The sequence below is a fragment of the Neodiprion virginianus genome, chromosome 1, assembly GCF_021901495.1.
Source record: "Neodiprion virginianus isolate iyNeoVirg1 chromosome 1, iyNeoVirg1.1, whole genome shotgun sequence".
In the NCBI taxonomy this organism is placed as follows: Eukaryota; Metazoa; Arthropoda; class Insecta; order Hymenoptera; family Diprionidae; genus Neodiprion; species Neodiprion virginianus.
The window spans coordinates 9245245-9272064 of NC_060877.1; the positions used below are offsets into that span (position 1 = coordinate 9245245).

At 35.3% G+C, this 26820-nt stretch overlaps 6 protein-coding genes across 10 annotated transcripts; 2 read left to right on the plus strand and 4 right to left on the minus strand.

Moving 5' to 3' along the window:
* Nucleotides 1-36: 36 nt before the first annotated feature.
* Nucleotides 37-8134, minus strand: LOC124301568 (cytosolic carboxypeptidase-like protein 5). Its single transcript, XM_046756789.1, has 11 exons — nt 7869-8134; nt 6904-7046; nt 6530-6822; nt 6078-6416; nt 5729-6000; nt 5462-5624; nt 5255-5351; nt 4841-5147; nt 4353-4560; nt 3966-4124; nt 37-1675 (listed from the first exon to the last, which is right to left on the minus strand). The coding sequence occupies exons 2-11, from the start codon at nt 7019-7021 to the stop codon at nt 914-916; spliced, it is 2718 nt and encodes a 905-aa protein (XP_046612745.1). The 5' UTR covers nt 7022-7046; nt 7869-8134; the 3' UTR covers nt 37-913.
* A 31-nt stretch (nt 8135-8165) lies between these two features.
* LOC124301576 (probable glutamine--tRNA ligase) lies at nt 8166-12029 on the plus strand. 2 transcript variants are annotated; one of them, XM_046756802.1, is made up of 10 exons: nt 8166-8421; nt 8937-9241; nt 9339-9538; nt 9655-9907; nt 9999-10296; nt 10373-10752; nt 10864-11182; nt 11265-11485; nt 11570-11762; nt 11938-12029. In XM_046756802.1, the coding sequence occupies exons 1-10, from the start codon at nt 8296-8298 to the stop codon at nt 11986-11988; spliced, it is 2346 nt and encodes a 781-aa protein (XP_046612758.1). In that variant the 5' UTR covers nt 8166-8295; the 3' UTR covers nt 11989-12029. The 2 variants fall into 2 exon arrangements, with proteins under 2 accessions (XP_046612758.1, XP_046612768.1); XM_046756812.1 differs by lacking the exon at nt 8166-8421 and adding an exon at nt 8589-8691.
* Nucleotides 12030-12319: 290 nt separating this feature from the next.
* Nucleotides 12320-13847, minus strand: LOC124301825 (parkin coregulated gene protein homolog). The gene is made up of 4 exons (XM_046757305.1): nt 13527-13847; nt 13094-13412; nt 12788-12937; nt 12320-12681 (listed from the first exon to the last, which is right to left on the minus strand). Exons 1-4 carry the CDS (start codon nt 13629-13631, stop codon nt 12521-12523), a joined length of 735 nt encoding a protein of 244 aa, XP_046613261.1. The 5' UTR covers nt 13632-13847; the 3' UTR covers nt 12320-12520.
* A 247-nt stretch (nt 13848-14094) lies between these two features.
* Nucleotides 14095-20882, minus strand: LOC124301562 (DNA-directed RNA polymerase III subunit RPC1). Of its 2 annotated transcripts, XM_046756766.1 has the most exons (20): nt 20730-20874; nt 20220-20355; nt 19801-19950; nt 19400-19735; nt 18956-19288; nt 18742-18879; nt 18473-18670; nt 18124-18360; nt 17583-17916; nt 17250-17499; nt 16886-17115; nt 16447-16797; nt 16185-16353; nt 15749-16088; nt 15468-15655; nt 15247-15394; nt 15007-15159; nt 14733-14933; nt 14492-14625; nt 14095-14250 (listed from the first exon to the last, which is right to left on the minus strand). In XM_046756766.1, the coding sequence occupies exons 1-20, from the start codon at nt 20771-20773 to the stop codon at nt 14163-14165; spliced, it is 4158 nt and encodes a 1385-aa protein (XP_046612722.1). In that variant the 5' UTR covers nt 20774-20874; the 3' UTR covers nt 14095-14162. The 2 variants fall into 2 exon arrangements, with proteins under 2 accessions (XP_046612722.1, XP_046612732.1); XM_046756776.1 differs by lacking the exons at nt 14095-14250; nt 14492-14625; nt 14733-14933 and having other exon boundaries at nt 15038-15159; nt 15225-15394; nt 20730-20882.
* Nucleotide 20883: 1 nt separating this feature from the next.
* Nucleotides 20884-24655, plus strand: LOC124301758 (la-related protein 7). 2 transcript variants are annotated; one of them, XM_046757158.1, is made up of 6 exons: nt 20884-21076; nt 21564-21808; nt 22067-22413; nt 22554-23579; nt 23671-23815; nt 23958-24655. In XM_046757158.1, exons 2-6 carry the CDS (start codon nt 21568-21570, stop codon nt 24107-24109), a joined length of 1911 nt encoding a protein of 636 aa, XP_046613114.1. In that variant the 5' UTR covers nt 20884-21076; nt 21564-21567; the 3' UTR covers nt 24110-24655. The 2 variants fall into 2 exon arrangements, with proteins under 2 accessions (XP_046613114.1, XP_046613105.1); XM_046757149.1 differs by having other exon boundaries at nt 20885-21101.
* On the minus strand, nt 24183-26260 carry LOC124301832 (H/ACA ribonucleoprotein complex subunit 1). 2 transcript variants are annotated; one of them, XM_046757319.1, is made up of 5 exons: nt 26124-26203; nt 25972-26013; nt 25516-25691; nt 25198-25441; nt 24183-25044 (listed from the first exon to the last, which is right to left on the minus strand). In XM_046757319.1, exons 3-5 carry the CDS (start codon nt 25671-25673, stop codon nt 24748-24750), a joined length of 699 nt encoding a protein of 232 aa, XP_046613275.1. In that variant the 5' UTR covers nt 25674-25691; nt 25972-26013; nt 26124-26203; the 3' UTR covers nt 24183-24747. The 2 variants fall into 2 exon arrangements, with proteins under 2 accessions (XP_046613275.1, XP_046613283.1); XM_046757327.1 differs by lacking the exon at nt 25972-26013 and having other exon boundaries at nt 26124-26260.
* Nucleotides 26261-26820: the final 560 nt, after the last annotated feature.

Below are 26820 nucleotides of genomic sequence, written 5' to 3' on the forward strand. Positions count from 1 at the left end.
ATGAACATACGATATTACGTGTCTTATCGAATATACAAATTTATGGTTAAAATACCAATTTTTTTTTTTTTTTTTTTGGGTTGAATATTTTGCGAATGAATCGAAAAAATGATTAACCACTCATGACAAATTATCACAATCCATATGGTACTACAGATCTAGTAATAAGTTAACGTGTACATACATTATAATAACTTAGGTGCTCTTTGAAGTGATCTGAGATTTAATTGCACATACATATACATATTGCACCTTCTAATAAACTCGTTATTGTACATTATAGATATTGCAGATTTTAAATCAATATATTATTAAGCACATAATGAAATTCAAAATTTTTAATAAATATAATAACATTCTACGATTAATTTAACAGATCACAATAACAAAATACCAACGCGTACATAGTGCATGTATATTACAGGTATATTTTAACATGAAAATTAAAATTTTATACAGGACGCACAACGTTATAGATTCTTATAAGAGATTCAAACATTCCTAGTAATTTATTTAGAAAGACTTTCATTTGATACTCATTTAAGTGCAGTATATCCTTTCTGTCTTTCACGCAATAATTTTTAATTTTTTCCATTTTTTTTTTACATATGTCTGATACACTTTTGTTGTTTAAATATATTTCAGACATTTATATAAATCATATCACGACATACTTTTCAATGTAGTTATTATCTGCTTGGATATAACGATGAGACGTTAATTGCGTGAATATATCGATGCTCAATCACAAATTATATTCCAAATCATATTGATATTTTCACTTATGATTACATCCGCGTTAACGAAATACATGCATGTCTAATGTACTAAAAACTTACGATAAGACTAAACTATTATAGCAACGTCAGCGAAAATTTTTGCAGTAGTGATTCCGAATCAACACCCTTTCATATCACTTTGTGACTTCTTTATTTACTTCATTTCCAGATAGTTTAGAAATGATTAAAGAATTCTTTCGTTTTAATTTCATCTTGGAAGACTTGTTTAACTTCGCCTGTTCGACTTTAACGAAAGGTTTCCTCACCCTGCCAAATACGTTTTTAGTATTTTGCTTATTGCACAGAAAATATGCCCGTGACGACATTTTAGACACCGTCTTTTCCGAAGGCGCAGATTTCGACGATTCTCCAATCTCCGGACGGGTTTTAACAATTTTTGATGATGTTATTTTTAATCGTTTTGAATTGTGTTTAACGACGCTAGATTCGTCGCTGGTCATTTCGTGGTTGTAATTACTCATAGATAACTTTCTAGCCGTTCGTTTGTGCTTTGCCGTTTTAGCTGGCCCTAAAGTCGATCGAATATTAGCCACGTTTGATGTTATACTTGGAATATAATCGGCAGACTTCAATAATTTTTTTCTTACAGCAATTGAGGATAATCTCATATTCGAAGATACATTTTTTTCCTCGAGTTTACTGCTGTCTTGATTTTTATGCATTCTGTGACCAGTGATTGGTCTCGTTCGTTTGCTGCTCATAATCCTCTTCACGTTTGTGTAAATAGAGGATGCTCGTCTTATCTTATTAGACTTTGCTGCCAGATTTATATCACTTTTCAACGAATCAGTTCCATCCTCATCTGGCACGCAATTCTGCTTTACTTCGGGTGGTTCTATTGCCGATTGATCCGTACTAATGACGCCACTTGAACTCTGTTGAAAGAATAAAAGAAATAACGTTATGGGAATAAAAGCAGGGAAGATCCATTTAAATAATTCTGGAAAGTTTATAGAATGGTTTGCAATCAATTTTTTCGACTTACGTTTCTATTTTATAACTGATTAGTCTTTTTCAACAATTATGCTTACATAAACGAACAAACATTAGTACAGACTCAGCGGGTCATTGACTTGTATCAAGCTAAGAGAAAATCGTCTCATTGTCAGCGAATCATCACACTAAATAAATGTGTATGAAACCATAAAAGAAAATGTATATTATTATGCCAATGATAACATCACTTGATATCTGATTTAAATGTTGTTTGATATGACAAAATTGAAACGTGTTAGTATTAAAATTCCTTCATAATAGCAAGATACAAATGAGTTTGTGGAGATCCCAGGATGACATAAGCAGGTGCAAAGAAAATGTAAAGCATAAAAATCTGTCCTAACAAAATTTTAATTTATTTACACATTTGTATATATATGTATATATGTCTTCACACATTATACATATGTATATTTGATATATTTTATAAGACAGTACATTGACATTGAAAATGATTACATCTGAAAGTGATTCAAAATTGTATTGTTGTATATGTCATAGAATTTGAAATTTGTCTATATTATCTATCAGCCTTTCAAACAGTGTTTGGTCTTCGAGTGTAATGTAAGAAAAATTTATTTTACATTTGAGTATTACGCAAATCTGTGAAAATAATCTGTGCGTCTGATTCTGAGATATGGTGTTGCTTGGAAAAGTAATTAACAAACAATCCATCGATTAAATTTTTTATAAAGAGTACGAATATAATTAAGTAGACACGTTCATTTTAATCACATTGTGTACATTTGAAAGTCGGAATCGGTAATTTATGGATAATATCAAAGATACTAATGCTCACAATCTGTCTAAAACGAGTTTTTAACTTTTAATGGGAATTAGAATCGACACACTTCGAAACCGTTAATATTTCAATCAGGCCCCAGTGTAGATTATACGGCTTTTATCAAATGGAGGGAATAAATTCCTACACTTAACGCTTAATGAGATTTGTAAATTGGTACAAATTCTCTGATCTCTATTTATTTTTAAATTGATTGGTACTCACTTACTAGTTACAATCTATGAGGATCAGATAAATTTTACGTCTATTTTAATATTCTGAAGATCTAGTTTTCTGTTATTGTCAATTCTCATTCAGAATGGGCGATTTCAACGAATGAATTGTCGTTTTCTAAATAAATCTTCCGTGACGTGGCTGCAGCACGCAGATAACATTATGAATAAATTCAAAGGCAAGATTTAATTTGAAATTCGTTTACATCAACTGGAAAACTTTTATCACAGATCATTACCGTTATGGATAAATTTATGATGCTATATTATTTGTATTTATTTAGTTTTGAACTAATCAGTCGCAGTAATTACCTGCTTCAGAAATAACTTGCCTAATGTATTTCGATCTTTGTCTAAAATCTTTGGCCTAATTGAGTTTAACAATTAATAAATACAACACAAATTGTATTAATTACTACAACAAAAAAATGGGAAATGCTTCTTGTAGGAATGATATGTTAATTAACATTTTCGTCTTTACGTTAGTACCTATATTCGTCAACAATAATATAGGTAAAACACAACTTATAGTAATAAAATGAATATTGAATAAACATGAACGAACTTTACATTCGTAATTCAACATTAACAAAGTAATAGTTATCAACAATCCGAATAAACAGGGATCAATTGAGCTTTTTTAACATTAGTTTTTAGCAGATAGGTACAAGTTGGAAAAAATGTGGTTATGTAACCAATTTCATGAGGTATAGTCTGTTTTTATAAAGTGATACCGATATTTGGCAGAGATAGTGATATTCGGTTTCAAATACTAAAATTTTGACCCTTTGTATAAAGTTTTAATGCCTTTATGGCTTAAACAGTGCTGGAAATCAATCCCTGTTTGGAAATTGCAGTATGTAGAATTTATAAGCATTCAATGCTACATATTAAAAATTATTCAGAGCCTCTAAGAGGCACATTCCAAAGTAAAGTAAGGATCTAAAGGTACAAAGTACCGCTAATAAAAGTGTCATTACAAAGAAAACGATGACAGTAAAAATATATCGATTTTCATTCACAGTTTTAACTTATGTACTGAAAGAGGAATAAACCTAACAAAAAAGGTAACAAATACAAAAATTGTTAAGTCGTAATGCATTGCCTTATCTCGGTGTTTATATATTCACTTTTGTCATCTGTATTTGAATTTACCTTATTCAATGGTCGGTTGAACGACGACGAAAGGTTGACATAAGTTAACTTTAGGTATGAACGAACACCCTTCAGTGAACGATATTGGCTATTCGGGAGACGACTATTGGGATTACTTGTCGTCAGATCTAGGATTGATGGTCCTAAGGCAGTTCCAACCTATGAGAGCGAAAAATAATAAGTTGCAGGGTCAAAGTAATGACTTGAAGGAATGAAAAATAGAACATACAAAGGCTTTGATCCAGTAAATGTAATTTTTTTAACGTCTGTTATTAAAATGAGCTATAAATCCTCCTCCACAATCTTCAAACTCATTGTCAGAAGTAATAATGTGAAATTTCAACTGACCATTTACACTCCATTTTTTCAGGAAGCATATTTACGTACCTCTTCAAAAACCGATGGTGAATATTTTGGTGGAACAAATATGGGGTTTAGATTTTTGCTAACCCCATCCCGAACCCTCGCTGGGATTGAATTTACCATTCGACCAGAGTTGTAGTTACACTCCAAGGTATAGCTTCGTACCAAACCTGTCAATTTATAAACGGCTACTCTTCCCGAACCTTCACGAGACATACCATCTCGTTTGTCACTGTATAACATGGAAGGTGTTATGTTTACAAATTGAATAATGTTACATTTTCACTTGATACATCCCTGCTTAAAAAATCCGACACAGACTGTCGGATCTCTGTCGGATACGATACAGATCCGCTACAATCCGCTACAATTTGTAGCAGATCTGTGTCGTTTTAAGCAGGGATGGCTACTTGAACCAACAGCTTTATAAACATAATATTTCCTTCATCATTCTAAGTGCATTTCAATCGTTGCTCTCGTCTACATTTAGGTAACAATATAATTGTACTTACATCAAGTACATATTTCTTTCGGCAAAATTGCAGGAAGTGAAATGAAAATTGGCGTTATTGATTGACATTAATTTTGGTAGCAGCATACACATGATGGTGTCTTCTGCATCGTCAAAATAATTTCCGTACATGAATACTCCTTTCTTCGAGGCATGTCCGTGCAAATCGATGTACAAAAATAGTCCTGAGGTTTCCGGATCAGTAGGTACGCGTCCGATACCTACAGCTGTACATGCTTTCTTGGTAGATTCTTCCTCATGCATTTGCACCTTTGTCTCTGATTCTTGAACAGAACCTTCGCCATACCCTTTATAAAAAATAATGTCGTAGAGTTTGTAATGAGTTTAAATAGAAATTAAATTCAGCATAGGTAATATCTGAATATAATTATTTTATTCTGCAGTAAAAACTAACCACACAATGTCTGAATCGGCATTCCTTCCATCAATTTACACACTTTTTCGGAATCTGGTTCACCTTTGCCTTTTTCGTCCAATGTCATCAATGTTACCTAAGAAGTATTATCTGCATCAACGATAGTTAGATTTACATATTCACCATAGAAAGATGGATGTTCAGGATCAAATTGTAAAAGAATTGCGACATAATTATGATAACTACCTGTTGAAGCAATCGGTTTGTTGTATCTCGAATAACATTTGTTACAGAGCCAGCAAGTCCAATCACATTAACGCCGTGTTGACCAACTTCTAAATTAATATTTACCGATTGTTTTTCAGCACTCAATTCGTCTTCTGGTATTTCATAATTGTAATGATGGTACCTAAGCGCATTGAAAAATTAACTTTTTATAATTTTAGATTGAACGGGATTTTTAGAAAGCTCAATTGTTTTCGCATTTTTTTTCGTACACGTTCAATTTCTTACTTAATTATTGCCCTGGCAGCGTATATGGTAGGATGATCATTGAAGGATGGATTAAGATATACTCGATTCAAATTTACACCCCTGGTATCCATGCGATAATGACCGTTAGCAACTCCGTCAGGATTGAGCATAGGGATCATTTTGAAGACGTATAAACGGCGCAAATTAATAGCTATGGGGTCATCTCGATTGAGAAGTAAATTTAAAAATCCATTGAAAACAAAAGTTGAAGGAGTTTCCCCAGGATGAACTCTGGCGCTTATAAGAATGACCTGATTACAGATTTTTTAAAAATTATTAGCGTCTTAAGAAATTGGTAGAAGCTTTGCAAGCAAGAAGTAAACTGCACCTTCTTTCCCCTGAACTTGAACGGTCTTTCTTCTTCCTTTATTGGAAATAATCGATTCAGCCTCGCCTCTCTCTCGGATGATATGTTATGATGTGAACTAATCGTAATCAAGTCGAGTCTCCGTCCCTCCAAAGACATGATAGCACATTCTCTCTGATAATAGATGTCATCTGCGACTGTGGGATTTTTTTTTGTCATCTTAGCGTCTATTTTCTTTAAAAAATTTTGCAAGTCTGTATAAGAGAATGGATAAGTGAATGCGATGTATATAATAGCCTTGATATTTTCCGCCGCACGAAACACAAATGAAAGAATGAATTCGTTGCCCTTTTGGTCCATCTGCAAGGTGGAAAAAAATTATTTCTAAATTGATGCAATATCAATTTTTGTTGCCAATGACAATAATTGTGATGTTCAAAATTTTCAAATTTTCTTCAATCAAGTATCATTACACGGAACGATGGCTTGTCCCGGATTCGTTCCCACTGGGGATGTCCAGGTACAGTTTTGTAGACGGGGCACATTCCTTGGCTGAACATTTTCACTTGCTTATTAAGGTTCATTACATTTATTTTAATGAGAACTCCCGGCGTCGGGGATTGAACACCAAAATAAAACCATGTCCTATTGGTATTTTGATAGTCTGTACCATGGCAATCGTGTTTTGTCCATACATTGAACTCGTAATCTGGTACCTCATCGGAACTTGAGCTCTTGCATGTTTTCCCATCATTTTCAACACCTCCTACAATGGAATCAAGGATTGCCCTTATGTTTTGCAGATTCTTTATTTCATTTCATACGTACAGAGGAATTGAGCTATTACCATTGTTAGGAGGATCTGCTGCAGCCTTGACCTGCTCTACTTTGGCCAAATTAGCGGAGTCAAAGGTATTGTAGAATAAAAAGTTACCACACTTTATTTCCTCTGTTGTAGTTGCCATTATTTTTTATTTATTACATGATTTCCTGTAATAAGAAAGAGGATTTTTGTAGAAAAATTTTTTTTAAACAATACTGCAAGGAAATGGAATTTTAAATAAGCATTTTAAAAATTCCAAACAATGTTTTACGCAAAATGTATATTTGAAACCAAATTATTTTGGAAGACCAAAACGTTTGGGTATTAATCACTTTTAATATTGACTGTAAATTCTTTAATAATTAGCGATTTATACTGTGAAAACTACTTGGAATTCAAACATAATTTAAAAGTCTTCAATGATTTCTATCAGTAAAATTGTGTTTTTCTAACTGATTTTTTAAACTATTTCGTGTGTAGCAAGAAGCTGAGGTATAAAATCCCCAAACGATAATTTATGGAGATATCTAATAATTATTATACTAGCAGTTTGGAATCATATATTATGCGACGTTGCTTAGTTGCTATGGAAATGTCAAATAATGAAAGTTTGAAGTAGTAAAAATGTCGTAACATTATAATTTTAGAGCAGCATTTCAGAGTAAAAATAGAATTCTATTGATGTAGATAAAATCAAGGGAGACTAAAATTAAATGTCACCTACTTTGGAGCATAACTAAAAGCGTGTTAATATATATGGGAATGGCAAGTTGTATTAGATATAATTATCATACAACATGAATAGTATTTTATTATTAATCGATCGGTAGAAGACAATTTTTTGGAAATTCATCGTGAGTATAGCGACAGCTGACAGATCATATGATCTTTATTTACATTCGCGTTCCGCATGATCGTCGTACTACGAAATGAAGAAGAAATGAATCACAATTGAGGGGAAATAAATAAATTATCTCTAGAGCACAGACCTTTCTATAGACGAGAACAATGCCTTTGTTTAACACCGAGGAGATGAGAGAGGATACAGTAGTTCATTTTTTGAGGGCGGGGTGTCATAATCTTGAGATATACTCAGAATCACAATGCCTTGTTTGTAAACTTTACGATTATTTTCCTACCCACGAATGCAGGCGAGTCCATTTTCGGTCAAGATCCATTTCCCCCTCTCTCTCTCTTCTTCGGCCACGCTAATCATTCCCAAATGAGTGAGTTTTTTTTTTTTTTATTCAGATCTCGGGGTTTGGAATACGCGTAATCGCACCATCTGTCAACGGGCCGACTAACCTGCAAGAGCCTACGTCACGATCGGTATTTTTTATGTCTCTCCCTTGAGCACGTGTGGATTGACGTATGGTAGACCAGATTTTTTTACAATTCTATTAACAATCCTAAATCATGACGAGTACAAGCGCCGAGGAAGACGTTAAAGTGTTTCAATCGCTCGGATTGAGCGAACAGAAGGCCAAGGAGACCCTGAAGAATGTGCAAGTGTCGAAACATTTGAAATCCGCCATTGCCGAAGTGAGACATAACCTCAAATTTCGCATGTATTTGCCGGCTTAAATTTTCAACAGATTGCAATAAATTGTTGACACTCCTGATTATTAGCCAGAATTGCAAAGCTCTTTCCAATTTCCCGTTTTTCACCGCGAAGTACGTTATTTTTTTGTAACAATTCTTTACTCGTCATTATTCATCTCGTCATCAGATGCATTTTGTAATTAATGTATGGGCGAGTGCGGTCTTGTATCAATTGCTATATGCAGTTGTTGCTTCTTTTCTTCCACATGTGTGAGTAGGAAAGTATGAAAATTGTGTGTCCTAGATGTTTGATACACAACTGTATCGATTCAGATGTTCGCAGAGAAATCAAATAACTATTTCTCCAAATTTGAGAAAATTTATTATGTTGCTAATTACATATGAAATTATTTTACCAGAAATCATATAAATAAACTCGCATAATTGTCAATGATTCATTTATTCCACACCACAATTATTATACTAAAAAACTAATTAAACATAATTCTCTGCAGGCTAATAAGTATGGTGTTATTAACCCGGATGTTGGCACATTACTGTACCATCTAGCATCTAAAATAAAGCTCCAGATTTCGCACAACATAGCTCTTCTCTCAAAGTTAGTCGCAGAACGAAAGCTAGATACAACTCAACGGATAGACGCTGCATTGGAGTATTTATTACAAAATATCGAAGGTACTGTAAGTGTGGAAAAATTGGAAAAGCACTGCGGAGTCGGGGTTGTTGTAACTCCGGAAGAAATTGAACGTGAAGTTGAGATATTGATAGAGAAACACAAAGATGAAATTTTGGAAAAAAGGTGATACATAATTTTGACAGCAAAGAAAAGCAAATCATTTGGAATTCTTTAAATTTAAACACTTCCCATATTTTTGCCACATTTATTCGTGTCCCAGATACCGATTCAATTCTGGTCCTCTTATGCAAGAGGTACGTAAAATTCTCCAATGGGCGGATGGAAAGGCTGTCAAAAGTGAAATTGAAATCCAGCTACTCGTTCTCCTTGGACCTAAATCGGAAACTGATCTAGCCCCAGTGTCTAAACAAAAGCAAGTCAAAGCAAAGCCAGCTGTAAAGAAAAGTGATAAGATGGATGGTAAGAATGTATTGCAATGGTTTGAATTTTCTTTTTCAACTCTGTAAAATGAGTATAAAAATGCGTTGAATATCTGACTGAAATTAGCTTGTATGTTCACTACGATGCATCTGAAGAAAAAAAAGAGAAAATTGAAGAAGAGAAATCATCTGAGGCCCGAACAATAAGCGAGTTGATGAAAACTAAAGTTCATTTTCATAAACCTGGGGAAAATTATAAGACTGAGGGATATGTTATTACCTCTAATACTCATAATCTTTTGAAAGAACATTTGAAAGTTACCGGAGGTAAAGTCAGGACAAGATTTCCACCAGAACCTAACGGGATTCTTCATATCGGTCATGCAAAAGCCATAAACATCAACTTTGGGTAGGAATTGTATTTGATTATCTATTCATTTATTGTCAAATTCTTGGCTTGTATCATCTTGATGATAGTATCCTTTCAATTTAATCTATAGCTATGCAGAAGCCCACGATGGAGTCTGTTATCTACGTTATGATGATACGAATCCTGAAAAAGAAGAAGAGAAATTTTTCATCGCCATTGGGGAAATGGTAGAATGGCTTGGATACAAACCGGCAAAGATCACTTATTCATCTGATAATTTTCAGCAGTTATACGAATGGGCTATAAAACTTATAGAAAAAGGTCTTGCATACGTCTGTCATCAAAAAAGTGAAGAAATGAAAGGATTCAACCCACCACCTAGTCCGTGGCGCGAAAGACCGATCTCCGAAAGTTTACAATTATTTCAGGTATATTTATGTTACTGGAAAACAATGACCATAAATCTGAATCCAGCTTCTGTATGATTAACTAAAAACCATTTAGGATATGAAAAATGGGAAATTGGAAGAGGGTGAGGCTACATTGAGAATGAAATTGACTTTGGAAGAAGGTAAACAAGACCCGGTTGCCTACAGAATAAAATATTTTCCGCATCACAGAACCGGCGATCAGTGGTGTATTTATCCTACGTACGATTACACACACTGCCTGTGTGATAGCTTGGAGAATATCACTCATTCTCTTTGTACAAAAGAATTTCAATCGAGGAGGTCCTCGTACTATTGGCTATGTAACGCACTGGATATCTATTGCCCGGTACAATGGGAATATGGAAGATTGAATGTTGGATATACAGTGGTCTCAAAGAGAAAAATTGCTAAACTAATCGATGAAGGATTTGTGAACGATTGGGATGATCCAAGGTAGAGTTTTTTTTTCTAAAGTACGTCAAGGATTTCCAAAGTGAGGTATTAGGAAATCCTCAACTTCAGATGTAATGTAATAATTTAAACCTATAATTACGTATGTTGTAGATTATTTACTTTAACAGCCTTACGGCGGCGAGGCTTTCCTGCGGAAGCTATAAATAACTTTTGCGCTCAAATGGGAGTAACCGGTGCTCAAGTGGTCGTTGATCCAGCTGCTCTGGAAGCAGCGGTTAGAGATGTCCTCAATATCACCGCACCTCGAATGATGGCTGTTTTAAATCCCGTCAGAGTGACGATTAGTAACTATTCTGATGAAGGCCCACGTACAATAAATGTCCCAGATTTTCCTAGTGAGCCAGAAAAGGGTCGTCATGACATCATTTTTGATGATACCGTTTACATAGAGGAATCTGATTTTAAAGAGGTAGATGAAAATTGAAGATTTGTTCACACGAAAATGATTGATATGTCATTTCTTTATTCTCTCAATCCTATTGTTTTTTCAGAATGCTGAAAAAGGGTTTAGGCGGTTGACTCCGAATCAATCTGTTGGATTGAAACACGCTGGTGTTGTTATTACCTTGCAATCTGTGGAAAAAGATGCCTCTGGTAATATTACCAATTTGATTGTCAAGCAACAGGCTGTATCAGATACAAATAAACCCAAGGCATTTATACACTGGGTAGCTAAACCATCATTAGCATCCGTCAGATTATACGAGCCTTTGTAAGTTTTCATTTTTCCACGTAATTTCATTTAAATATTTACTGTAAAGATTTGACATTTTTTTTCTACTCGTATTTTTTGCAGATTCAGACATAAAAATCCCGAAGATCAAAACGAAGTTCCCAACGGATATTTGAGTGATATCAATTCACAGAGCAAAAAAGAAGTCGTTGGGTATGTTGATGCAGGAATATTGGACAACGCGAAGCCTTTTACTCAATATCAGTTCGAAAGAATTGGTTTCTTCTCTGTTGATCCTGACACTAAACCTGGAAAGGTCAGTAATGATGCATTTAGAAACACTATTGACTTTTTATTGGATTTCAGATTTGACAGTCAACTAATTCTATTCGTATAGATTGCCGCTTGAGTTTAGATTCATTGCTAAGATAGATATTAGAATAGCTTAAAATTATTTCATTGATTTTCGAATTTTTATCTTAACATTTCAGCTTGTGTTCAACAGAACGGTCACTTTGAAAGAGGATTCTGCAAAGGTTTAAAAAGAATTAGTTTTTTTCTATTAATATGTAATATAATTGTAGAAAAACAGTTATAAGACAATAACAGCAGTAGCACATGATTTGCCTTCAGTAAATATATTAATTTTGAAACTTAGAGCGTTTATGTCGGTTCAAATACGTGTGAAAAATATTCCTAGGTGATGATCCAACGTCACTGAAAAAATCGGAATTAGAGTATCGCATTTTAGAATTTACAACATTGATATGTTTTACAAATATATTTTTCACCTTCCTGTATACCACAGAAGAAATTAATACAATAATGTTTGTTTTTTTTTTTCTCAATTTCACTTTATTACAGTGGGAGTCATACATATTTTTGTAATTATAATAAACATTATGCGTACATGATTACATTTTCTATGCATCGTTGCTAACGTTAGTGGTATTTTCTATTTGCTTTAGATTTCTCTATAATCTCAATTGGTTGTTGATACTTTGTGGATAAAAGAAATTTTGGAGATTACTCTTAGCTCAAATTAGATTAATAGCCATTTGAGACAAGCTATGATCAATTCATCATGCAGGACTCATAGGTTGGGACCATGTATTTAATGTTGATGAATGCGTCTTCGCCACCATATCTCTCTAGTATTTCCAGTGTCTCTTGTATCACGTCCGCAGCGTTATCTCCTCTTTGTTGGGAGTAGTCGATACCTTCGCCCAGATTGACTAAAATGCGATGAATCATTGTTATGACTGCAGGATGATATTTTAAATAAAGATTACAGTTTACCCATTGAGTCATTAATCGGTACCTAAGAATTGCTATTCGTACCATTTTTGTCTTTGAGTAAGTTGGGGACTGGTAATATTTGTCTAAAGTAAGGAACGAGGGCCTCTCCAACACAATCGGCAGACCGCACGAGATGTTGTAGCATCTTCATTGTTGTACAGATTATTTCTGGGACTTTCGTATTCAATGCAGCTGCATGTAATATTTAAATAATTAGGTCAATAAATATGACTCGAAATTATTGTAGTGTGAGAAACTGAGTTAAAAAAAGGGATTAAGCCCTTTCCTACTCTTGATTCTTATTGCCTGGAAAAAATCTTTTAGCAATATATTTGTTTTTGATCTCACTTTTTATGGGTATGATAAGTTGCGGAACCACTGGTAATATTTTTGGTCCACCGTGAGCGAGCAAATCAGCAATTCCTTGAGTTACTAAAAACTTGTAAGGGTTTTCGGTTTCGGTCATTCCATCAAAAAACATTGGCAGGTAGTGATGAAAATCCAGCTTATCGATGTCGACTTTCCATCCAATTTTTGGTCCATTTCCTTCATTTTCCAAAGAAATTGGGAGCACACCGCTTGTGTAGTATTTTCTAAACGCTGATGGCTTCGGTCGACACGGCTTATACAAACCACAGTGCGGTGGTTTAGCAACTATTGTATTTTCCTGTAAAAAGTGACTCATTCAAGAGACAACTTGTCACACATTTATTCCAAATCACTTTACATCTTGAAATTAATCAATAAAGTGGAATTACGCATTATAGAAATAGTATTGTACCTGTAACGCTTGTATTGTAAACGCAGGTACAACTCTTGGTTTTCTGTTCTTATATTTTGGAATGTCTTTCCGAATTTCTGTCCAAAATTCTTTTTCGTTTACCATTACGTATTTCTTTTCATAAACAAACTTGACAATTTTAGATGCACGGTGCAAACTAATACAAAACTGTATCGAAAAGGATGAGCCAAGGCCTGATAAGCTAACTTTCAAATCACTTGAAGCATAGTTTTATTTTATACTTCAGTATTGAATGAACATGACAGGATCCCGCATAAGAGAAATTACTAGAGCTACTTGTAGTTAAAGCAGTATGTGAACATAGATTGAGATCAGTCTTTAGATCAAACAAACTATTGCTTCCTAGCAACCAGCAATACATATATTGAGTAGTTTTGTTATTATGCTGCGTACCTGTCAGTGCTGTGATTAGTCAAATGTATACGTAGATCTAATTTTTCACTCTGCACAATTTAGTCCCCTCTATTACTGTGAAACGTTATTGACTGAACAGTAAATGATACAGAATTCTTTGCAAAGTATTCAGGATTGGATATTGAAAAATGTCTTATAAAAAAATTATATTTATTTTTCATATAATAAATACATTTACAAATAAGTTTGAGATTAGAGTAGCTAGGACGTGGTAGGTTTCGTTATCTTCTTGTGATATTGCGGGTCATCAAATATCAGCTGTCTCCTTTCAGGTTTACTATCCTCAGCTGTATTTTATTTATAAGGAAAATAATATCACAGTATTGGTTGCATCATGCATTCCAGAAAGTGAATTCCAATGCTACGCGAATTTGAAATATTTCGAAAAAACTTCTTTTTTTTTTAATACAAATCTTGCTGCAAATTCTAAAGTTGATTTTTGATCACCTAATGTGGATTTCACTGTTCTGAAGTATCGTAGAGAGATACAAATGAAATACATATATGAACTGATAGTCAAAAAAGGATATTTGTGAAGTAACTTGAAGATTCCTGTGCCAACAGGGACTGGAATACCAACGATAATTGACTCGGATACGCCAGAGATGGTATCCTTCTGTCCGTAGTAAGCTGCGTCGAATAGATGGTCTGCTGTTTTCTCAAACTGTTATGGAATTAATGAATCGATTATATTTCACAGCGCATTTTAGAATTATTACTGTAGTATTTCCATAGGTATACTACATTAATTATCTTTCGATTAATACTTACAGAGGCTAAGTTGAGCACAGACTCTTTCATTTTAGAAAGACCATGACGGGTGATGCCAAGAACTTCCCCTCTGCTAGTCATTAAATCAGCTACTAACATAGGATGACGCCTGTCTATGCTCATACCATGATTCTCCATTACTAATTTGATCTCCGTCATGATCGTTGCTCGAGCAGCCTCAATTCCCAATGTTTTGAATACCTGAGGATTCGTATTTTAGTAAACCGAAACAGGTTCATCAATGCGAAACGTACAATCCAGAATCACTTTTTACCTCCATCGTATTATTAGATGTAGTTTTTTTCCCTAAGACCCCAGGCGTGGCCATGACCTCGCGCATATTATCACCTTCAACGAACAATCTGTATCTAGTCTTTCCGGTGGAGTCGTCATTGTGAATTACTGCTCTGGCAACAGACGGCAGACCCTGTGAATTGAAAGGGTATGAGAATAGGTGTTGCGTTGGTTTGCCACAGTAAAATTGAGATGTACCTATTATACGGGAAGAATTCACCTTTATGACAACGTTTGGAACAGTTTCTTTGAGTTGCATGAGAGCATAGTTTATGTTAAGTTTCTGCTTGTTAGGATTCACTGTAATAATTGAATCCCCTCTTACATTGACGAGTTTTGGATTTAGATGAAGTTTCGATGTGCAAATTCTGCAATGAATAATAAAATGAAATTGTAGCTTTAAAATGAATTCTAGTTATATTCAATTAGAAATTGACTTACGAGTAACGAATAGAATTTGCATCAACTTCCAATTTCAGAAGTTTTATCCTGTCGACATCTAACTTAATTAAAAGAAAACAGTCATCTGGTAGATATACTTCTTCGATGTATTCCGTAACTTCACCTAATGTTGTTTTTTCTATTCTACCTTTAACTCGTCTTGCAAATTCTGGATCTGTATCATTTTCCTATAAATATAATGGATATTTTTCATGGTCCATTAAGTCTTAATTGATGGTATGTGAAAAATTACGACACACGTCAATTTTATTGTAACTTACCAAAGCGGCGGTAATGATAGGTGTACTGATATTACTATTAGCATTAATGATTTCTTTTATACGAGGAACACCCTGTGTAATATTCATGGAGGCGACACCAGCAAAGTGGAAAGTTTTTAATGTCATTTGAGTGCCTGGTTCACCAATACTTTGTGCAGCAAGAGCTCCAACCGCTGTGCCTGGTTCAATCTTTGCTCTCATGTATTTTTCCTTACACGTATGCATAAATTCCACCAATTGAGATACCGTGAGACGTTCCAATTGTTGAACAGCTGAGGATTTTGACGTAGCATTGTGTCGCAGCCTATTTATCTTGTGCGCGACGGACTTCAGGAATGTTCTATTGTGTGGGAAAGAAAATGATGTTTAGTAATTTACTAGAAAATACCCTGGACGCAACTCAAGCAACTGAAGATTTTTCAATTATTAGACATACTCTAGTTCTTGCTTAAACTCGTCACTCAGGCATGAGTAGTCCTCAGATTTCAACAGCTCAGTCGTAGCACTAATTACACTTGTTCCATCCAAAGGTTGCTCATCTCTGTAGGGAGACTTTGCTCGTGTGTGATCCAAGACTCTTTTATAATCGACTGGACAGTCCTTTCCTAGTAAATTATAAATCTGACAGTCAAGATCCAAGTCATGCGATATTTACACCATTATACAGAGCACAGAAACAGATAATACGACATAAATACCCTCCATGTACGTTGGATCTAAACCATCTCCGCCATACAAAATTTGCACAATATCTCCGACAGAATTTCTGACCGTCATATCATAGTGGAGGCAAAGATCCTCCAAACTTTTGACCAATCTTCTTTGCATATATCCTGTCTCTGCAGTTTTTACAGCTGTGTCTACGAGACCTTCTCTGCCTCCCATTGTGTGGAAAAAGAATTCAGTTGGAGTAAGACCAGAATAGAATGAGTTTTCTACAAAGCCTTTGGCTGCGGGAACTTTGGAATGACGCCCAAAGTGCGGCAGAGCACGATCCTCAAACCCGTTTGGTACACGTTTCCCACTGATAGCTTGTTGTCCGACGCAAGCTGAAAATACGTGTAATTACTATCAGAATTGTAGCCGTAAGAAGAAAAAGCTCAGGTTGAAGGAAAGGATTATACATAGAAGACTTACCAATCATTTGTGAAATGTTAATAAAGCTGCCCTTGCTACCAGAGAGAGCCATGACCAGGGGACTGTTACTTGGATGCAGTTCCTTCAAACAGGCTTTTCCTGCGTGATCACGAATAACAGATAATTCTTTCAAAATCATTGCCTCCAGACTTTCTTCTTCAGAACAACCTGGCTGACAAATCAACCTTCCAGATTCCATTTGAGTTATGTATTCAGTACACTTCGAATACCTGTGAAGAATAAGGATAATATTTTTCCAGACCTTTTCCATTAAATATGCAAGAGAAACGACAAATAACGAGTTTACTATGAAATACAATGATGTTTGTGGTTTGAACTCTAAAATACTGGAATTGATATTAACCCAGCAGTAAGAAGATCGTGTTTAGCTTTGAGCAGGCCTTGTCCAGGTGTGACGTCACTGATTCCAATTGAAAAACCTCTGTTCATAAGATAGTAGCTTGCAACTCGAGCTAAACGCCACATAGCTGTCGTTGAAGCGTCTTCTCCCCAGTCTCTCAATAAAACGTAAAAAATATTTTGCTTAGATCCGGAACCTAGCGTAGACTTGTCCATAGATCCAGCGAGGAGTTCAGAATTACGGATTATTACAACTGTGGCAAAAAAAAAAATTTATTGTAGAGATATGAGTAAAAAAATTTTCATTACTACGTACAACTTTCAGTATAATACTCACACGAATCATTAATGCACAGCTCTTCGTTACTAGTGTATGCTCTGCCCTTGGTTTTCAAGTTGGCTCTAATTGGACATTTTTTATTCGGCTTTAGTATCAAACTAAAAATTTGTTTACCCGTCCACAGTTCTACTGGTTTCATAATAGCTGGTTCTGGCAGATCAATGTTCATTGATGCATCATCTCCCGCCAGAAGACAACTCGCCAATTGACAAGCTTGCGATTTATTGAGGAATGTATCCTTTTGCGTTAAAAGATATCCACCAGTTATAAAATCCTGAGTAGCAGCGATCAGCAGCTCGCCATTTCGCGGTGTTACTAAATTTGATTTGTTCTGTAAAGGTACTAAGATGAAGAATATTTTCAAAGCTTGGTAATAAAAATAATCAAGTCCTAAATCGCGAATAAATTTCTGAACAAGTCCCAAGGAAATCAAATAAATACATGTAATCTAGTACATGGATAGGATTACAAAAAATATTACTATGAGCTATTACCTGTTGATTTTTTTACTGGAATTCGTAAGAAACTTGTATCTTACCCCCATTAATACTAGTGCCTCGGCTCTAGCTTCCTCAGTTTGTGGTAAATGTAGGTTCATTTCATCACCATCAAAGTCGGCATTGTAAGGCGTGCAGACACATTCGTTAAATCTGAAGGTTCGGTGTTCTAATACTTTGGCTTTATGAGCCATTATACTGAGCTTATGTAGTGAAGGTTGTCGATTGAATAAGACAACATCGTCGTCTCGGAGATGTCTCTCAACGATGTCTCCATACTTTGAAAAATCAAATGAAGATTACATGTTGAGAATAAAATTTCGATTTAAGCTAGATGTTATTTTGTTATTGAATTGTTTAGAGTTTCTTTTCCTCTTTAATGAATCTCACCTTTAGTTCCTGGGAAATCTTCAATCTATTTCCATAGCGCAAAAATTTTTTAAATTCTGTACTTCTTTGTTGTACAAAATTAGCTCCTGGGTGAACGTCAGGACCATTTTGCACCAATTTACGCATTAATTCTATGTTAGAAGCATTCACCCTTTCTGGATATGTCAAGATTTTTGCAACATAAATCGGTACTCCTACCTAAAAACAAATAGTAGTGAAATTCGACCACCAGCTTGATTTTAATTATAAAACCAAAATGAAATATCTACCTGTTCAATGCGTAAATTGGGATCTGGCGAAATCACAGTTCTGCTCGAAAAATCAACACGTTTTCCAGATAAGTTGCCGCGAAATCTGCCTTGTTTTCCTTTGAGGCGCTGAACTAAACCTCGACCAGACTTTTTAGGCTATTAAAACAATGACGATGAAGAATTTCTGATTCACATAATTTTAGAATAGATGAAATAGCACAAGTTATCTAACCTGCATGTTTAGTGGGATACCGGACATTTCGCTATTGACATAAAGAGCGCAATGCAACTGCAAAAATTCCCAATCTTCGTTATACATCTGCACCTTGGCTCCGCTTTGTCTATGTTTTTGAATAACGTCATTAATGAAGACAATTTCTGACAGTTTCATTGTTAAATTATCCTCATTTGTGCCTGCCTTTACGTCGGAGACAACGCTCGGCCTAATGCAAATTGGAGGCACGGGAATTCTTGTTAAAATTAAATCTTTTGGTAGCGAACAGTCAGGATTCATTAGCAGAAGAGGCACATCTGATACTGGTATACGCTCCAGGATACCTTGAACCTAACGAATGATACATGATAAGTTCTGGCTGAATGGCGTAAGATTTGTAAAAAATGTTTGTTTCATTGACAGATATATAATTGGTAGTGAGTTATTATTTTCAGTAAAGACCTCAATGGGGTTCAAGACATGAAGCAGTCCACTTTGAAGAATCCCTTCTAGTTCTCTGTTCTCTTCCAATACATTGTTATATTCGGCCAGTCTTCGTTTCACCGCCATATCAACTGTTTTTTTGTTCTTATATTTCTCATGAACAATTTTTAACAACCCTGCTTTTTTAATTGTTCCATTTAAATCCCCACAATTTGGACACGTAGAATTTTTCTTTGCCTTTTCCAGTATTTGTTTTCTCAGTGCTTTACGAGTCAAGTATCCTATATTTGGATTCAATACACGCAACATGTAACTTTTTTTCTCTGTCTCTTTCAGCATCACGTGTGAACATTTCTAAACAAGAAGTGTAAAATTAGAAATTGAATTTTTCTTCATTTATATGCACTAATTAACTTCACCTTGCATATTGTTTGAAGGATGTTTATCACAGATCTAAAATATCCCACATGAAATACTGGCAGTTCCAAATCAATGTATCCAAAGTGCCCGATACATTCGTTCAATGTTTTACCACATGTGGTACAGCTGTCCTGATTGGAGCATGTTCCCTTCATAGTTGGAAATTAAATAAATTTGATCAGTACGATTAGAGAGAAAATTAGAGTAGTGAGCATATTTCAAGTTGTAAAAATATTGAGCATAGCTCTTTGAGTAAACAGGATGGTGATTTTTTTTTGCAGAGCACACAACATGATAGTAATTTTAACAATTTCTACCATTGTAATGAAAAAATTAGACAGTCGTTTATTTCAGTTTGGGCAGACTTATCTCAGTTAAAGACTGAGGTCTTTAATCTGAAAGTCATCAATTTAAATACCATTTTTCTATCGAGAACACCATAAGGCACTGGCGAACGATGGCTGTCCTGACTGTAGAGATTTTTGGAGACGACATGGATATGGGCTTGCCGCTCCATGTTATGACGGTTGTCAATTCCAAACGTGACATGGGAACTATAGAGAAAAGTTGAATGTTTGATAGTTCAAAAACGAGTGTTTATTAAAAGAATAAACTGTAAAAAAACGAATACACGTAATCCTAATTTAACAGGGAATTGAAAATGTGGCAACAGATCAAAAAAACAATCAATCAATCATAGTTCTTACGAATTCAATCATTATGATTCAATAGTTGGGGAAATTGCGTTAAAAAATTATTCAACGTTCACATTTGTCCGTTGTATTCGAGGTTAGGTACATGACATGATATCATAAGCATATTATCATCAGAATAGTGAATTTTTTCGTCAGACTTGTCTCATAGAAAGTTTAGGCATTTGCTAGAGTTTGCCAAAATCTCATCTAAAAAAGTTACTTGTCAAACTTACATTTTGCGGGCCACCGCAGTTTCCCTGTACAATTCCTTAACCATTTTTTAAGGTTATGTTCAACCGCTGCTGACACTGAGCACATGTGTTTAAACTTCAAAGCAACTTGAACGTTGCGTCCACTGGTTGCGCCCAGTTGCGTTGTTGTGTCACCGCAGTGATATGCGTATCGTTTTGCTAGCGTGTTCTTGCGTTTGAAAAATCGAGATAAAACTCGTGGTATCTGCAAGACTTGCCTCGAAACGTTTAGAACAGCGAAGAATAAAGCTGACAACAACAGATAATATTCACATTTGTCTATCGAATCTATTACAGTTTGTCAATTTATATACCGGTTGATAAGAAAGGTTAGGAAATTCAGCTACCGCCAACGTAAGTAATATGTTCTAACTATTAATTTCATATTTTTATTCCTCTATGATAAATTTCCTCCATAATTTTAGATTTGCCATTTCTGTTCGTGCTAGAACACTTTCATTCTATTCAGTTAGTTTTCTAGGTCATTGTTTAGTTTACATTTTTTGTACTTACCGTTTCACCTACATGTTGTTAGAAGTTAAGACCTGGGGCTGCCTACCTCTTTTCAAGAATAGGTTTCTGCCTTTTCGTTTTTATAGGCTCACTCGCAAACTTATTATTGCTATATTTGTAATGTGGGCAGCATAAATTAAAGTGTTTGTAAGTTGTGAATGGGCTGCTCCAAGATTGTTAAGCGTTAATTGAACTCTCCGAATGCTTGGAGCAGAAGCATCTAAAAAGCAACACAGTTTTATTCAAATATATAAGATTTTATCTTTGTTAGTCACAGTTCATTACACAATCCCTACCTTGCAGTTTTATGAAGATGGTGATGGAGGAAGAGCAGTCCCACATGGAGTTGGTATCTGAATCTGTTCCGGTGCCGCAAGTAATAATATCGAACGAGCACGGAGACAATGAAATTGCCACACCAAAAAAGAAACCTCGATTGAGGAAGAAGGCATTGCATGCTGCTATAAGAAAGCAAATGGAATTTTACTTTGGAGATGCAAATTTAAGCAAAGATAGATTTCTAGGGAATCTCATAAAGCAGGATCCTTGTAAGAATTTTTCTTTTTCACCATATTACTACGTTGGTGCATTGGTTATTTCATCATTAGAATCTTCATTTTTAGTCCAAACTCGTATTCCTTTATCAAATTGCATTAATTTTTCTGATTTCATTTCCAAACCAAAATTTTACTCAGTTTTGAAATCTGCGCTTCAGATTGAATTATTGGTGTTAAAAAACGACAATCACCCACTTTTATAGCTGCAGATCTGTGTGAAAACGATTGAATTTTTTTCTTTATTGGCAGACGTTGATCTACAAATTTTTTTACGGTTCAATAAGATTCGTGCCTTGACCACAGACATAAATCAAATAGTGAAAGCTTTACAAAAATCTGAAATGCTGTCAGTGTCTGAAGATGGCTCAAAGGTTTGCAGAATTACACCTATTCGCCGTAAAGATAACGTAGATGAATGCTCAATCTATGTTCAGAGATTACCTCTGAATGCTGATCATGAATGGTTGAGCAATGTATTCAGTCAATATGGCAAAGTTGCTTACGTATCCATTCCACGGTATAAGAGTAACAAAAGGATTAAGGGCTTCGCTTTCATTGAATTTGATGAGCCAAGCAGCGCTGCGAAATGCATTGAAGTAGGTATCATGTGAAAGTTTAATGAACTGATAAGATTAAACTTGCTAATCTAAATTTTGGAAACTCTGAATGTATTATTGTTTTTCGGAAATAAATATTCATTCACAAACGTAATAAATTATAATCTGGATATTTTCAGGCATTTCGTGAAAAAAGTTGCGTATTGCCATCCCAAACGTCTCCAGACACGTTGTTGAGCGTTACAACATTTCATGAAGAAGAAATGATGGAAAAAGAGAATGACAAGGAGTTTAGTGAAGGAAACTTGGATCCAACAGAAAATCATGAAGACCAAAATGAGGAGATTGTTGAGACTATGCAAGTAGACTATAAATGTGAAGAAACTGAGCAAGGAAAGAAGCGGGCGCACAAAAGTTCAGAGGTATCTTATTCTAATGAAGAAGATAAAAAAGTTGACTCTGAGTCAAAAGCCGAAAAAAAGCATAAGAAATCAAAGCAAAAAAATACCGAAGCTGAGATGAACGAAAGTCAGACTATAAGTGTTTTTAAATCTGGTGAGAAAGATGTCGATGATAGTAAAGATTACACAGAAGGTGAACAAAAACCAAAGAAACGGAAGACTTCTGACATTTTCAAGGAAGATACATGTGAATTCTCAAGTGGAAGCGCTGACAAGCAAATTGAACAAAGTGTAGATTTTGAGGACAGAAAATCGAAAAAACGTAAGCAAAGAAACATGTCAACAATGAAATATAACGAAGATTTTAACTGTGTTGAAAAGGAAAAGGAAGAAGCGGTTGAAAAAGAGGAGCAACATGAACTTTCCAATGACGACGATGTTTTTGATGAAGGTGATCAGAAGAAGAAAAGAAGACGCAAAAGACATAACAGAGCTGAAAAAGTAGATACTGCGGATATAGGCATGCAGATAATGGCCAAGAAAGATTGGAAAGTATTGAGAAATAAATACTTAGAACTGCAAAGAAAAAAGATGAAATCATTGAAAACACATTTAAAGCGAGCTCGATGGAATCAGTGGAGTAATTACGAGAAGTTTAGAGAGGGTGACAAGTTGAAAGCTACAAAAGATGAGAGTGCAGATCAGCAGAAGGCTGACCAATCAACTCAAAGATTCGTTTTCACCCCTGGCGTGATAGTGAAAGTTGAGATGGACGAACCTTGCACGGATCCAAAAAATTTCAAGGTTTTAATGAAATTAAAATTACTGTTCTACATTCATAGCGTTTTTCATATACCTATAGATATTTATTTGGTTTGCTATGTCTATATTATAGATGGAGTTGAAACGAAACCCGAACATAAAATACATCGATGTAGCCGAGGGTGCGTCTGAAGCATTTTTGAGGTTCGATACTAATGAAGCTGCAAATGCGCTGGTATTGCAGTCAAACGAGGAGAGATCTATGAGTATTTTGCAAGGTAATTACTTTTTTTCATTATTGAATAACAAGAATTAACTACTGCCATTTTTGATACCTTACGATTTTCTTTTTTTGTATGAGGCTAAATAAGTCAAGTATTACGTAAGGGCTGAAATGTACGTTCACATTTTTCTTAACAGACAAAGAGGAAACTGATTATTGGGATAAGATGTCTAAGGATCGGGAAGAGAAGTTGGGTAAAAAAATAAGGGTGAAGCAAAGAGGACGGGATAAATTACTGAAGAAGGCTGAGAAAGAGTTGGGGAAACACATCAAATTTGATGAGGTGTAAAATCATTTTAATTCTTTACCTCAAAATCTCTCTTAAAGGACGAATAAAATTTATGAAAAAAATTGCCGGCGTATAATTTTTTTCGTGAATTTATTTAACATCTGAGTTGTCGTTTACAGTATTAGATATTTTTCTCCTATTTAATAATTATAGATAGAATAGAAAATAGCTTTAAAAAAATGAAGTTTCAAATCCAGCTTCTCCACAATCTTTGCAATTGATAATGCTTATTCATTACTATCATTTGATATAAAAAAACGTTTTGATCCAAGACATCTTGGTCAAATGTTCAAAATATTAGAAACTTTCTTTTTACCTACTATACACTGAGTGAATAAAAGCAGTAGGACATACGTGTTTTGAGCATGAGATAAAAATGGATTACATGGGATTTGTTTTCTGTATGTACTTAATCGGTGAATTATCATTATTACTAGAACGTAATAACTAGCACATCATGTATGCTTCCATCTGAGGTAAGAGGATCTAGTTATATGAAATTATGTTAGATATTTTTTATCCATCACCGATCAATATTGCAGAATTTTTTGGAAATGAAAATCTTGATTAGTATAGTTTCAATTCATTATATTGAATCATTTCTTTATATGCAGTATCGTATAAGGAAATATTTTAAACTACCATCGTCCTCTTCCGCCTCCGCCTCCACCACCTCTCCCACCGAATCCACCTCCTCGACCTCTGAAACCTCCGCCACCACCACCTCGTCCGCCGAATCCACCTCTACCACCTCCTCCTCCGAATCCACCTCGACCACCTCCTCCGCCTCTGCCGCCTCCTCTACCTCCGCCAAAACCACCACCTCTGCCACCTCCACGTCCACCACCTCCACGACCTCCACGTTTCTGAATAGAACCAGGTGGTTTTGGTAAGAATCGTTGTAGTGGTAAAAGTTTTGCAGGATCTATGTAGAGCTGGATGCACAGAAAAGAAGAAAAGTTAATTTAGTTGACAAATATACACACAGCAGTAGAACTGATTTAATCAGCATTTTCCGGGAAACGTGACTCGTATTGTAAAACATCTGGTATACATAACAAAAAGAAAGAAAAAAAAGAAACACTGACCTTTGTGTCTTTATCAAAGCTGGAAGCCTTTATGTTGTCGCTCAATTTAATGGACACATAGTAGTCTCTGATATTTCCAAAAATTTCGTCTATTTTGCCAACTTGTTGTTTACTCTCAGTATATATGGGAGCATTGAAATATGGCAAGTCTTCAATGTCTGCCTTAGCTACGAGGTCGTCTTGAACCGTCCACACGAAGTGACAAAGATTTGTTACCTGGTCAGGTGGACCTTGGTCAAAACCTCTGGCAAATTCAAATGGAATATACATTAGTTAACATTCGAATACGTTGTAAAAACGATATGTTGTGAATTATACCCTCTGTTGTAGCCACCTCCGCCTCCACCTCCTCGGCCACCTCCGCCACCTCCACGGCCTCTAAAACCTCCGCCTCCCCTTCCTCCACGAAATCCACCACCACCTCCTCCGCCGCCGCCGCCTCTACCAAATCCACCCCCTCGGCCCCGGAATGACATTCTGTTTATCTATTCGCCCTGCAAAAATAGTCAATTTTGTCAGTCAAGTTGTCTGAAATAAGCGCAAGTTCTGCAGTGGAAGTTGAGTTTCTTCTACAAATTCATGGAAAATATTTGTTTATACAAAGTAACAGTCGATTAAACTGTTAACGCTAAACTTATTAATCGGAGATGGTTTAAATAGTGTATTGCAAGGAATTATGGTAAAAGATAATATCCAATGAATTGAACTTGTCGATACATGCCTACGTGTGTTTACACCACGTGTTTAACCTATAATAAATTAAGCCTAACTTACGGAACGCAGTGAGAAGTAAACCGAGATGAATACACCTTAAGACTTGAGAGGGAAAAAATGTATGGTATTGAAAATATTCGGTTGTACAATTTAACTTAGTTTACTTGTTATCAAAGGTAATTATCAACAATTTAATTAAAAGAACCAGTTACCGTGTACGATGAAAGCGGCGACGGGACAGACATTCGATGATTTAGTCTGCCCGAGTCTGCCGGTCTACTGTAGTTCGATTACAAGGTCGCAAGGAAGCGCCACTGCATGACCAATCATTCAGAAACCGGAAGTGGAAATCAAAACAGATTTTTCGATATTTGGAAAACAACATACGATCGTGCGTGGGTGTGTGTTTTGCGACGTTGTGTTGACTGTCTTGATTGAAAATATGTAAATTCTTAGTTAACGTGACTGTTCAATTAATATCCACGTGTCAAAGTAAAATACATATTCATAAATTTCATAGATTTCGGGCAAATAAATGACTGCAGAGTTTCGGTGCGACTAGCGCAAGATTCTGAAAGCGAAGGTTGAACAATCATTCTCGCTGTGCAACGTATGTATATCTGCTTATTAGTTTCGTGTGAAAGAGGATTTGTCTGAAACGTCGAACTAACAATGTTTGTTTGTTAATAGTATCTAGGTAAATATATTCGACGACAAGTAATAGCTTGTAAATTGACGGTAGTTATTGCTTCCAAAGTGAATTAAATGTGCAAAACAGCCGAGTGTGTATCAGTTATACATATTATGTCCGTAATGTGATCGAGGTGCTTGCAGTAATCGTTTCAATCACGAGTGCCATTGGATAGGTGTGTCAGCTACCAGGAATCGGTCTCGATTTAAATTTTCATT

Excerpts from the sequence above, each read along its gene's own strand:
- LOC124301568 (XM_046756789.1), bottom strand. The coding sequence starts at position 7,021 with ATGGCAACTACAACAGAGGAAATAAAGTGTGGTAACTTTTTATTCTAC. Across the intron at positions 6,417-6,529 it reads GGGACAAGCCATCGTTCCGT|ATGGACCAAAAGGGCAACGA; the intron begins GTAATGATACTT and ends TCCACCTTGCAG. Across the intron at positions 4,125-4,352 it reads CACCATCGGTTTTTGAAGAG|GTTGGAACTGCCTTAGGACC; the intron begins GTACGTAAATAT and ends TCGCTCTCATAG.
- LOC124301825 (XM_046757305.1), bottom strand. The coding sequence starts at position 13,631 with ATGGTAAACGAAAAAGAATTTTGGACAGAAATTCGGAAAGACATTCCA. Across the intron at positions 13,413-13,526 it reads TTACAATACAAGCGTTACAG|GAAAATACAATAGTTGCTAA; the intron begins GTACAATACTAT and ends CACTTTTTACAG. Across the intron at positions 12,682-12,787 it reads CTTACTCAAAGACAAAAATG|TCAATCTGGGCGAAGGTATC; the intron begins GTACGAATAGCA and ends ATCGCATTTTAG.
- LOC124301758 (XM_046757158.1), top strand. The coding sequence starts at position 21,568 with ATGAAGATGGTGATGGAGGAAGAGCAGTCCCACATGGAGTTGGTATCT. Across the intron at positions 22,414-22,553 it reads GCGCTGCGAAATGCATTGAA|GCATTTCGTGAAAAAAGTTG; the intron begins GTAGGTATCATG and ends GGATATTTTCAG. Across the intron at positions 23,816-23,957 it reads ATCTATGAGTATTTTGCAAG|ACAAAGAGGAAACTGATTAT; the intron begins GTAATTACTTTT and ends TTTTCTTAACAG.
- LOC124301562 (XM_046756766.1), bottom strand. The coding sequence starts at position 20,773 with ATGGTTAAGGAATTGTACAGGGAAACTGCGGTGGCCCGCAAAAT. Across the intron at positions 18,671-18,741 it reads CCAATTTACGCATTGAACAG|GTAGGAGTACCGATTTATGT; the intron begins GTAGATATTTCA and ends ATTTGTTTTTAG. Across the intron at positions 14,626-14,732 it reads CTGTGCTCAACTTAGCCTCT|TTTGAGAAAACAGCAGACCA; the intron begins GTAAGTATTAAT and ends ATTCCATAACAG.
- LOC124301832 (XM_046757327.1), bottom strand. The coding sequence starts at position 25,673 with ATGTCATTCCGGGGCCGAGGGGGTGGATTTGGTAGAGGCGGCGGCGGC. Across the intron at positions 25,442-25,515 it reads GGAGGTGGCTACAACAGAGG|AGGTTTTGACCAAGGTCCAC; the intron begins GTATAATTCACA and ends TGAATTTGCCAG. Across the intron at positions 25,045-25,197 it reads GCTTTGATAAAGACACAAAG|CTCTACATAGATCCTGCAAA; the intron begins GTCAGTGTTTCT and ends CTGTGCATCCAG.
- LOC124301576 (XM_046756802.1), top strand. The coding sequence starts at position 8,296 with ATGACGAGTACAAGCGCCGAGGAAGACGTTAAAGTGTTTCAATCGCTC. Across the intron at positions 9,908-9,998 it reads GCCATAAACATCAACTTTGG|CTATGCAGAAGCCCACGATG; the intron begins GTAGGAATTGTA and ends TTTAATCTATAG. Across the intron at positions 11,183-11,264 it reads AGGAATCTGATTTTAAAGAG|AATGCTGAAAAAGGGTTTAG; the intron begins GTAGATGAAAAT and ends TTGTTTTTTCAG.